This window comes from Pleuronectes platessa, chromosome 6, assembly GCF_947347685.1.
Source record: "Pleuronectes platessa chromosome 6, fPlePla1.1, whole genome shotgun sequence".
NCBI classification, from domain to species: domain Eukaryota; kingdom Metazoa; phylum Chordata; class Actinopteri; order Pleuronectiformes; family Pleuronectidae; genus Pleuronectes; species Pleuronectes platessa.
The window spans coordinates 15,513,463-15,526,157 of NC_070631.1; the positions used below are offsets into that span (position 1 = coordinate 15,513,463).

At 42.8% G+C, this 12,695-nt stretch overlaps 1 protein-coding gene across 1 annotated transcript in view; it reads right to left on the reverse strand.

Annotated features, from left to right (window-relative positions):
• The window catches only part of LOC128443064 (contactin-3), a 38,099-nt gene extending 25,735 nt beyond the window's left edge, over positions 1–12,364 (reverse strand). Inside the window, exons 1-8 of the mRNA XM_053425770.1 lie at positions 12,251–12,364; positions 11,471–11,606; positions 8,239–8,414; positions 4,960–5,055; positions 4,041–4,244; positions 3,059–3,161; positions 2,534–2,718; positions 281–417 (exon numbers count right to left, since the gene is read on the reverse strand). Coding sequence (XP_053281745.1) covers positions 281–417; positions 2,534–2,718; positions 3,059–3,161; positions 4,041–4,244; positions 4,960–5,055; positions 8,239–8,414; positions 11,471–11,606; positions 12,251–12,305 — 1,092 coding nt within the window. The 5' untranslated portion in view covers positions 12,306–12,364. The remainder of the gene's footprint in view (positions 1–280; positions 418–2,533; positions 2,719–3,058; positions 3,162–4,040; positions 4,245–4,959; positions 5,056–8,238; positions 8,415–11,470; positions 11,607–12,250) is intronic.
• Positions 12,365–12,695: the final 331 nt, after the last annotated feature.

Here is a 12,695-nt window from a genome sequence, read left to right on the forward strand (position 1 = left end):
TCCTGGGGACTACACTGATCCACTCGCTAAAACTGTGTAATCTGCCAAGGTGGAGCAGAAGAAGAGACAGTTACATCCGCGTCTCATCACCGGCACACCTCGGCATCATGTTTACCCTCTCATCTCCTCTCTCTCTGAATTGCACTCTGGGAAAAAAAAGACAGCGACGGGTTTGACGCCGGGCCCTCGGAAAAAAAACGAAAGGGGATGAGCTAAAGCTGAAGATTAAGCCTTTAAAAATGAATCAGTGGTGGGTGGCAGAAGACAAGCAGTGATTTACCTCGGAGAGAAGCTGCTGGCCGTTCTTCAGCCACGTGTAGGAGGGCTTGGGCTTGCCATTGGCTCGACACTCCCAGTACAGCCTCTCCTCTATGGCCAGGGCCGTGTCCTTCATGGTCTGGATCCACTGAGGCTTGGCTGAAGACACAGATTTATTTATACTCCTGTGAAATATCTGACAAGAGCCAGGAGGGCAGATTTGCGATGGAACAGAATTATTTCATTACATTCTGACAGCTCAAATCAGTGGAAATCATCGAGTGTTATAAAAAGAGGTTGTCTTTAAAGGGGATGGAGAGAGATGAGTGAACGTAAGGTGTCACTCAGTTTCATCACTGAAATGTGGCAGCGCCCGGTGGCAGCTCCAGATTAGAGCGAAGCACTGCAGCAGAAAGCAGGAAGCCCTCATGGTGGGTGAAGTGCACCTCACCCCCCCAACCTGTCACCTTGATTCTGCACACAGTAAACATAACCCCTGTCGATTTCCCCATCCGGAGCCCCTGTTCCCTCCAACCGGCATCCTACATATTGACAGCTTTTCAGGAATTTTTTATGGGGCTAGAGAGTTCTGCTCATAATAAGCACATCTCACTTCGCAGGCACTCGTCATACCATCAGTTCCAATTTCACAAGTGTCATTCTCCCTCTCTCACAAATTCAGGAGGAGGGAGAAAAAACAACAAGTCAGGAGCCCAAAAATGTAATAACGGCGCCGCACAGTTAAAACCAACACATCTTATTATACAGGAGGAAGGTGATGGTCCGTCTCCAGCTGTGAGTCTGCTGTCAGACACAGCTGGAATATGATATGATGTGATCAAATCACCGGATCACAATTCATCAAGTCACATTCAGAGGCAATGAATCCAGAATCCAATGCACTGAACCGACGGGAACAGTATATGCGAATGCAAATGTCTGAGTCAGTAGCTCCGAACATTTCACGAAACTTTCCTTGCCTTCTGGTAAATATACGGAAAATATCCAAGTGAGTGGATGTGAGGCTCAAACCACACGTTAGAAATCCCATCCACTCTCGTACAGATACGCCTGGAGTTTAAGAGCTGCTCAATGGAGAAGTCTGGTAACGCAGTCTTTTAGTATAAATGGCTACAAACAAAGATGCTTGGATATTAATGATGTATCCGTTCACATCCGCTTGCTGATTGGATCTTTTCGGTCACGACACAGCTTTTGCTTATTGATCGGGCAAGAAAACAACTGGGATTAGCTTCGGCTACTGGTGTGGAACACAACACATATCTAAAGGCTGAATTATAGTCCTGCGACTGCAACCGCGGAAGGCCACGCAGCTGCATCGACGGACTAGTTTTGGTTTATACTTCTCTAACGTGCTGCGCGTGTTGCAACGCAATTCACCGCCAGAACCATAGGCGGAGTAACGTTTTTTTTCAAAGACAAAACACACAAAGAAGAGACGTCTTCTTCTTCGTCGACTGTTTATTTACATCGCCACTCCGGCTCCTCATAGCCTATTTCTGGCGGACAAATCGGTCAGTCAGTGACGGGTTATACAAGTGGTCATACTTTCGGATCTCTTCTGCCAAGTGCTCTTCTATTTGGTCCATATTCGTTCTTCTAAATCTTCCGGGATTTCAGCGTATTGTGGGGCATGAAACCGGAAACTAGACTCCGGACGGGATGTAGTAAGCAGACCAATCACAAGCCTTGCGGGCTGCTTGAGGCTCGCGTCGTTTTGTCGTATAGTTAGAAAAATTGGCCGACGCACGCAAGCCCGCAGAGGGCACGAAAGGGGCGTGTTGCGTGTCTTGCGTCCATGCGTGCGTGCGTGCAACCCGACTATAATTCGGCCTTAACACACTAGAGACGCAAAAGTGAAGAAAAACTAAACGCATTAAGAATGCAAATATCTCAGGGTGGTAAAAAGGAGCCATTCACATAGAGGATACAGATAAATATGTCAACTTAGAAAGACGACAAGATTCAAGGAATTTTTTGTATAAGGTCAAAAGTCAATGTTTATGTACTGTAGACAACAACACGGGATTTCTGCAGTTGAATTTACTGGCCATGTCCTGCCTTATGCCTTATCTACCCACACACCACACCTTGCCTGAATACTCTGGACATTTTCATGTTGTTGTTAACGCCTCTGACCCAGACAATCTCCTGTGTGTTCTTCATAAGTGCAAGACAAACATCTTCAGACATTAACTTGTGTCCGGACATTTTACAGAGTTCATAACAGCTTACGAAACTAAAGCGTCGGTACCATAAAAAGCCAGTCGACCAGTGGCTGTGTTCTTCCCCATCTTGTTCTCAGCCAAGCACTCGTACCCTCCGGCGTCGTCCTGCTGGAAGCTGGGGATCTCCAGCACGGCATTGGAGTACTTCATCTTGACTTTGCTGGGGAAGGGCACGCCGTTCGCCCTCTTCCAGGTGATCTCTGGGACGGGGCTGGGAGAGACAAGAGGAAGTGAGATCCTGATCCAAGTCGCTTTGAACTACTGAGACTGTCTCTTAGGTCGCAGGTGTCTGTAATAATCCTGCAATGAAGTGCGTGATGGCGCTCTAAGCCGATTCACAGTATTTTGGCAGATGAATGGTTTCAGTGTGAACCCAATCCAACAACAAAAAGAGCCGCCTCACACAGGCTTTCAGACTAATCGTTGCTTGACGCCCCACTCTAAGAAATATAACTGCCACAGTAGGTTTACTCAATAGAAATCTAACGGTGCCTCGTCTGGAGAGAAAATCAGCAGAAGATTGAAATCATGCTTCAAGGAATCCAGCTTACTTCCCAAGGGCGAAACACTCCAGTGTAACTGTTGATCCTTTGGCGGCGGGTACATTGTCTGGGAAATGAACTTCTATTTTGGGCTCGTATTCACCCATCACTCCTATGCAGAGGAAGCACAAGAACTTGTTCAGTCTTCTACTATTCATGACTTACAAGCAATATGGTTTGCATTATGGACCAAAACAGCAACACTGTAAAGCTAACAGAGGAGAAATAAAAGACACAGGAGCTAACATGCTCTCGCGGGTAAACTCTGAGTGGTACCGCACTTTAGTGTGCAGCCACCAGAATGTGGTGAAACAGCACCGAGGAATAATTTTAATCTCTTCCTGGTGGAATAAGCTGTGAGTGTATATGTGAAATCTTGTTCTGTTCAGCTAGTCTGGCTTTTTATCTATTATCTCAAAGCTTGAGTGGGCAGTTCCCAACCTCTGGTGCTTTATTGTTTGTATCAGTATTCAGGGAAGACAGGCATGGCCAGGATCAGACAGTGATGCAAAGGGATTTAAATTTATGCAGCTACATGTACAGTACACTGAGTGGAAACTAACTGGTTGAGCCACCAGAACACTCAATGTAATGGTCCAATGATGTATGGCTTATGTTTAATTCATTCCAGAGGCAATCTTTATTCAATCTTTCTATGAAAGCATAACAGAGAATAGAACAACGGGCCGCTGAGAACCGGCCTGAGAATTCATGTGAAAGCACAAGGAAGGCTTTTAAAGGGGGGCGGGAATTATAAGAAAGCCAAGTCAGCAAGAGGAGATTTGGGCGCTTTGTTTGGTGGCCTACATTGAGGAGCAACTATTTACTTACAGGCATTAGTACTCGGTGACTCAACTACAGCAAAGCAAGACAGGACAAAGAGCTCTCGAGCCACTGTGATGATTTAAAGCTGCCTTGAAAAGGAAAGATCCTCAATATATACGACTGAAAGGAAGACTTGTCACATCGCAGCACCGAGGAGGCGTCTTACCGTCTGTCCTGAGGATCAGAGACGTCGGTGAGCTGTGAACTTTGCCCTTGGTGACGCTGTTCATCACTACGCAAGTGTAGTTACCCACGTCAGAGGGCTCCACCTTGGCGATGTAAAGGTTTCCCGTCTGCTGCGACACGAAACGCCGATTGTCTTGCTGAACAAAGTATGGGTACTCGTTGAAGATCCATGCATAAGAAAGGTCTGCAAAACAAACAAGAACACGTAGATGCTGATCATTGCAACGGAGTGTTCGGGTCATGCTGTAGAAAAAATTATCTGAGACTTATAGAATAATGTCCTAATTTTACAAGGATAATGATGTAATTTTACAAGGATTAGGTTGTAAACTAATTGAGAGGAAGTCATAATATTACCAGATTAATGAGATAATATTACAAGAAAAAGTAATATTTTATAAAGTTGTGAATTCATAAAAATATAGTCTGACTATAAAAAACAAAGTTGTAATTTTACAAAAATTTCTATTTCTGAAACCAATACTTAACTATAACTTAAAGAGATGCTCCCCATTTCTAATTTTAAGACAATTGGATGGTCTTAAAAATTACTAAAATGACATGTAGCCTTAAATTACATCTTTATTCACGTGAAATTCTGATTATTCTCTTAAGAGAAAGAATTTATTGTTGTAATTTAATAACTCTATTCTCGTAATATTTATTCTTGTGACATTAGGACTTAATTCTCATACAATAATGACTTTCATCATCTTAAAATCTCCTTCTCCTTTGAGTGGCTCTAATACTACGTCATAAATAATGGATACATGAGAGGAAACGCAATTAAGGAAATGATATGCGATTATCATGCTTCAATCTTGTGAAAACACATCACATCACTAGAAGTTTAAAGAGCAGCGGTGTTGGAGGTTTCAGACAGAGGCCAGCGAGTTTACCTCCTGAGGATGTGGGCGTTCCACAAAGTAGCACCACTCCTTGTCCCTCTCGGACTGACACCGCGCTTCTGGTGTGGACTTTGAAATGATCTAAGTCTGAGGGAAGAAGGAAAATAAATGAAAAGAGAGATCCCCGCAGGATCTCACATATCAGAGAGGAGCCGAGCTGAGTAAAAGCTTTCAGCAAAACACTGGCACACGCCTATAAGGAAACTGTCATGAGAATTACACGTCTACAAAGCCTGAGAGAGAGAGAGAGAGAGAGAGAGAGAGAGAGAGAGAGAGAGAGAGACTGAGCTTGTTCTGTGCTTCTGTAAAGTATTTGACCAAAATAGAGTCAAGAAACTCACATCCAGGATGTCAAGGAGACATTAGATCTAAATTGCATGACATGGGAAGCATGCAGATAACAAAAGATTATGTCTCTGTCACATGACGATATATATTCTGTTAAAATAGATACACGGCAGGAATTCAGCATGAGCCGACAGCAAAACAAACAAACACAGGGGAGAGTGAACAAGGGTATTTCCGAACAGGAGATGGACCAGACAAGACAAAACATGGAGCTCAAACCTAAAACAGGAACTACTGATTCTACAGTCTGACATGGACCAGAGAGTAGTGTCTGCAAATGATGCCCATAGTCCGGTCCCCACAACACACTCAAACACCCCTTTTACCTGTGCTACAATCATCTCAGACACTACAGTCTAAGAGAGATAAAAGCCCCCAAAAATGTTGTAATTTTACAAAAACATGTCTTAATATTCGAAAAACAAATAAACAGTATTTCTGAAACTGATACTTATAGAACTTATCAAGATGCTCCACCTCTCTAAATTAAACGCAGATTGGATGATCTTCTGATATTCCCCCACCAAAATGACAAATAGCCTTAAAATGACAAATAGCCTTAAACTTATTCATGTAAAATTACGACTTTATCGCCTGAAAAATGTAATTTAAATCTTCTAAAATTACGACATTATTCTTTGCAAATGATGCCCAATCACCACTAACTTCTTTTACCACCTGCACTCAAATCATGACAGTCCGGAGAGAGTCTAAAGAAGTACAGTGCTGCTACAACACCTCACACCATGTGGCAAAGTGCCACAGAGAATGGAAGGAATTTACAACTGGTGACACGGCCCCAAATTACACAGTTAAGGGAAAGGTGGGAGCTACGAGTAACAGCAGGTCTCATTATCCAGATCTGAAATGACCTCTCTCAGAATGTGATTATTATTTTCATACCGCACAGCCCTGCTGTAATGAATGTCTCTAATAAAGCAGAGGGGCCACATGAGCAGGATGGCTAACGCTGGAACCCAAACCTGAATCGTAACACAACAAGGTCAAAACACAGAAAAGTATTTCGAACATATAAATATAAATTATACCAAATATGAGATATAATATGAAAAGAAAAACGTGACCAGAAGCTAGAGAGAGAGAGCAACTATTGTGATCATTGGTTATTGGCTATTGTGGATTTAAAAAGTAGCCTTCACTTATTATGATCCAATAACATCACATCCAACCAACACTGAGAAAGAGAAAGCTTTAAACCACAGTATAATAAACATTTCGGACCAGCCTTGAATACTTTCGGTGTTCATATTATTACAAGTGGATTCTAGTACATGTTAAAGTATGTATAATGTATGTACTTCACATTCCCCATTTACCTAATGGGGTTATCTCCAAGTTACTCTGCATAATTCACCGACATTTTACGATTGGGGTTATAATCATTTGAAGAACAGCAAAAAACTCTTACCAGCGAGGTGTAAAGATTAAAGATGTAGATTCTGCATAGACCTATTGTTCTTTTGTGTGTGTGTGTGTGTGTTTTAAATATCATTAGTCATTATTTTTTAGCTCTGCTAATCTCAGTGCTCTTCAAAGCTTGTCTACCAGATAGCACCGTGAAGTGAGGGTGTGAAAAGATGTTTTGTTGTTATCTCTATGAAAAGAAGCCGTAATGAATAGAACTTGAATAACAGGCATCCAGTTCTATATTCATCGGGGATGTTTGCAGGTGTCACCATGGATGATTATTGATATGACAGAAATCCGAGTCTTCACACACACACACTAACTCACTGTTGTAATATAAAGCAACCCACTGCAGCTCTTATTCATTTATATTACTGCTAAATGTGTGTTCGGGCTTCAGCCCTTATTAAGTGGTTTGCTGACTCCTTTACCCCTGAGTACATCCAGTGAAGCACCACTGACAACACCACAGACTGTATGTTCAGATGGACCATTGGCTCCACTTCCTCCCACTATCGAGAAAGGAAGCCGAAGTATCCTCGATTCCAACGCTGCCATCTTGTGCATTTTGAGTCTGCAAAGGAGTCATTGTCCATTAACAGCTGTCAATCATAACCCCTATATAACATCAAATAACAAATTATAACTCAGATGCGTTCACAACCACACAGAATCCTCCGCAGCGTTCAGGTGAAGGGGGGTGCAGCAGGCAGAGGCAGGACGTAACATATTAATACCACTGCAGAGGCCTTGTGTTTTTTTCTACAGCATATCACACCCTTATCTCCCAATGCCCTGAGATTGTGTGGCTCCGCTCTTTAGAGTTGTTTGTTTTCTATTTTATTTATTTTTTTGCCTCTGTCGAGTGTCATCAACACCCCCACCCGCTGGCGGTGAATCCTGGTGAGGATCTCCTGCTGTGTTCTCACATCGGCTCCTCCGGACTTTATTCTAGGGGACTGGCCCAGGGGGAAAGTCCTGAGTCTCTCACTTGGACATTTGCATACAGCCCCTCCGGAGAAAGTCTGGAGGATCAGATCAGCGCATGTCTTAACGCAGCTTTACTGGAAAATGTGACACTTGAGCAGAACTACCTCAAATGGACCCAGCATCTTTGAGGAAATGTTTTTTGACGCGTCTTTGACCTTTAAGTTCGGTTCATGCCCCATTCACTAACATGGAGGAAGTGGGGTTTATGGCAAATGCTACATATCAACACGTTTTGGCTTCACATTCATGGAGCCGTCATGTCGTCCATCTTCATCCACAGTCTGTGGTTTCCATGTATGACCATTTGAAAAGAACAGTTGTCGAACTCACATGTTACTTTAACATTTAATGTTGTTTCACACCACCGTCGCAGCACTCTGATAAATAATGCAAATGCCACCTTGTCGGTTTGCTGTGAGTCTGCGTTATTTGTGAGTGCACTTATGCTTCCAAGACATTTTTTCTTAGAAAAACAAGTGAGTATAATCTCTGACAGCGACTTACAGGCAAACTGCAGACTGGCCCTCCGGCTGAGGATGGCTCCTACAGTGTTGTAGGCCATGCATTGGAACACCCCCACATCCTGCTGGCGGTCCAAGCTGCTTATAATGAGGTTGCCCCCAGACAGTCGCCGCCGGGGATCCTGGCCCAGATTTATGAGGGTCCCATTCAGTGACCATCTGTGGGGGGGAAAAGACACCATCAGTCGCAGAAAAGAAAAAAAAAAGGCACTGTCCGGCTCTCACTACCGACCAAGGTGGCGTGACAGGAGGTTACTGCAGTAACTCATATACACTGTGTGTTTGTGCTGGAATTCACAGGCTTGAAATGCCTTTCTCTCTTATGCATGTACCTTGAAATACAATCAGATGGATGTGTATAAAAATACTAGTAAACATTTGAACGACATTTAGTTTTTTACAATCCTAAATCCTTGTCCACTGGTGTATTTATAAACTGCAGGTATAATATAATACATTTTTTTTCCTCCTATGCATACTCTGCGTATATGTCTTCATTGCTGTAAGTTTCCCCCCATATATTCTTACAACACTGTAATACATGACGCTGCAATGTTCACACGTCTGAGCCATTTGTTTAACTTGCGTGTTCTAGCGTTATTGGTCTTTAGATAACCCTTAAAATGTAAATATCTTCTCCACACTGCATTTCTTGCTTTTATTATTCTTTTCTTTATTTATACCACTATTTGCTGCAGCAGCTATTCCATCTCCTGCCGCAGGGATCATTAAATTTTAATCTGAGAGTATCACACACAGAGCCGTCCTCTGCTATTTAAGGTAAACAGCAGATCAAGGTTTCTGGAGCCAGCCTCGACATCATCATCGGTCTCACCATAATCACCTCTTCTCTGTCACATTATATCTACATAATGTGACATTACTGCACCTTTGACTTCTCATTAGGACAAGAGATTAGCACTTGGCACGAGGTAACAGTGGGCTGAGGTAACAAAGGATGGCTTATACTGTCTTTTTTTTCACTTCTATTACATCCTTCCCACACGTATGAATTTTTTAGAATACACAGCCGGGTTCTGATTTGACCATTTAATCAACAAAATGCCTCAAAGAACTCAGCAGGAAACGAGGTTTATTAACAGATTAAAACAAGTCCCACTATTCGGCGAGCAAAGACCTTCATTCTCAGCCACCACCGCACGCTATCTTTTAAAATGCTTTTCAGAAATGGAAGAATTGATGGGTTCAAGGACGCAACATTTTTCTCAAAGTATAAAGCAGAAAAAGAAAAAGGAAAAATTCTCTGCTCCAGCCACATTCTTCTGTTGTGCTTTCGCCAAGTGGAAATGAAAGCCCACAATGGCCAACCTTCCAACGGCATTCGTGTCCATCCTTCAAAAATAATTTCTTAACAGAATTTATTCAAACCATTGAATGTAAATGGGAGCCTGCTGCCACGTTGTGGACACTCGTTATGTACCTTTGTGTGCGTTGAGATCAATGGTGCTATTTCTTCAGGTAATAGCGTTTAAGAGACAGCCTATAAGATGAATATCTGCAGGGTTGGATCTGCTAGTGATACAAGCAGCCCTGTGTTTAGGTGTCTGTGTCCACATGGACGCATTCAGCTCTTTATTCTGTGAGTCACCGTTTTCACCTCTTTCTGACCGACTCTGAAGAGCTTCTGCTGCTCAGCGGTGCTCTGAATATCAGGAAGTTGATTGAATAGCGGCTCCGATACTGAATTACTCCACTCGAGACTCATTTTGTCCACACAGGTTGTCTGACAATCTGACCACGGACTAACTCGACCCTTCCAGCGGGTTCCAGAGCCACGGGTTTCACACCTCAGGTCAAGTAAAGGTTGGTCGAGTCACCTTCTGTTGGGATTTTTTAAAACTCATACCGCTTGTTTTGGGGGGGCTCGCTGTGAAGAACTTGCTTTTCCTTAAGAGATGTGGCTTTTTCACATGACTTATTACACAGCCACAGCAGGTGTGTATGTGTGTGTGTGTGTGTGTGTGTGTGTGTGTGTGTGTGTGTGTGTGTGTGTGTGTGTGTGTGTGCTATGAAAGTCTCACATCTTTGTGAGTGACAGCTGAGGAAAAAGGAAAAGGGAGAAAAGAGAAGAAGGGGGTGGGAGCCGTGTGAGCCCATTTACACTTCAAGAGAGGAGCCGGAGAGGTGCTGAGGGCGTGCGGAGCCTCGCACAGCCAGTTTGACAAGACTCCACGTTAAACATGCTCATTTCACCTTTAATCAGTACATGGAAATACCTGGTCTTAGGCCGGGAATGTGTAAAGCCTGAGATAATGAGCGTATGTGCGCCCCACCACTAACACTCAGCTCATCTGTGCTTTCTGTGCTTCAATAATTCCACTGTTGAGCGCCAACGACACTCGTAATCAAAGCATGTTGCTGCCAACTGGTGTCTAGCAACCTGCACCAGTCTCATGGCATCTTTATAAGAGGCGGCCATCATTAAGATGCTGCACATGAGTCACTAAGATACTATCGGACGAGACAAGAGGCAAATGGGCGCGTTGCATTTCAGTCTACTCTAAAGAACATTTATAAGAGAGAAGGGCTATTCCACATAAAGAATATACAAATATATATATATAACTTTGAATGGACAAAACCTCATTTAAAGTACTCTGAATGATTTAAAATTGGTTTTATATCACTCAGGAGGTGAAAGGCTGTCGGTAATATCAAGGATATATCCATATTTCTCTTTCTCTCTGAATATAAAATGTGATATTACACACTATACAAATTAATGAGTGCATCCACAGGTTAGTTTTCCTGCAAAAGGTCTTAGAGTGTGACATTAATGGCTCTCTGTAAGTGAGTGGACAAATATGGAGAAGGTGCCAGTGAGCTGCACATTCACTAAAAACAAATTATCAATGAGATCAATTTATATATTTTAGTGGGTGTGTCCAGGTGCAACTACAAGGTTTTGCGCTTTAAATGTTGCTGCTGCAAATATTTCTGGGGCGGCAGCTTCTCCTTTCCTTTCATTGAGGATGGTCAAGTGTTTCCAATTCTAACAGAGATAAATTATGAAGCACTGAAACTAATTTCCTTGAATTCTAGTAGCTCTTATTCTGAAAACACTTCCGGGGATATTTCACTGAGTTAGAAAGGTTCCTAGGCAAAATGTGTTTAGTTTTTTTTTTCAAACACACCCAAAGCATCACATTGTCATTCAAGCCCCGACACACACTTTAATGTGAATGTGCTCTCACCTGTACAGGGGAGGAGGCGTTCCCTTAGCATCACAAGTCAGAGTGGCCTCTTCTTCTATGGAGTCGACGGGAATGAACAAGTCACCCGGCTCCATCCTCCATCTTGGACCGTGATATGATCCACTGTCTAGACAATCTGTGAGAGAGACAACAACACTCTGAGCTAAGAGACAGAGACAACGTTGATAGATTCAGATCGCCGGGATTCTCTGTCCCTCTGGAGGAAATTCAACAGGTTAGTTGGACATTACGTTACTTGAGGTGCTGCAAAGCTCGAATGTATCCCAATGAATAAACCAGGATGTCCTCCCCCATTACAATGTAGAAATGGTTTGACATGAAATTAGTAAAAAAAACAACTACATTTTCAAATGGCAAAAAGAAGAAAGAAAAAAAATGATAATTTTAAGTTACTCATTGTTAAACTGTTGGGTATTTTTAATGTCTGGATTTAGAGGAGTCCTCATGGTCTGAAGGGAAATATTACGCTGAAATATCAGCAGTGACATCGATATTGGTTTGTCTTACTTAAACCTTCTTCTAGTTGCTGGTGATAAGAGGATGAAAGACCAGAAAACAATAAGAGGGGAGCGACGAATAAGATTGAGAGTGGTGTGCATGTGCTGTGAGTGGAAGTCAATACTGAGGATTGTTCCTCTAAGCCGGGGCCATCCTATCCTCTCTGACACTGACATGATTTTCTGCTCTTCAGCCATCATCCCCACAAGTGTAAATGTCCAAACCTGAAAGAATCATCACTCATATAAAAAGGTGGTTTACCTGCCAGACAGTCAATGATTGATAACAGCAGAAACTGTTTCCATAGCAACGTCATCTTTGGCAGCCGAGGGCAAATGAGACTTTCATCCAATAAGCTTTGAAATGGCACTCTTGTTCTCCGAGGGAGGGGGGGGGGGGGGGGTCCTGTTGTTGACCTGTTGGAACAAGATTTTTTTTATTTTTTATTTCGTGAAAGACCAAACTCAGCAAACCTTTAATACACTTTAACACTTTAATCCCAGTCTCATTATTCTGCCTGTGAATTGCATACCATACAAAGGAAACGTAAAGTTCAGTAGAGGAAATATTATATTATTATGATAAAAAATGAACCCAGAGTTTGGTGCAGACTGTGGCTCATGTCCCCTGTCCGTTCCAATCAGTGAAGGTTGGGTGTCACTATGTGCCCTGTGGTGTGGCCAACTTGTACCCGGAGATGTCTGAG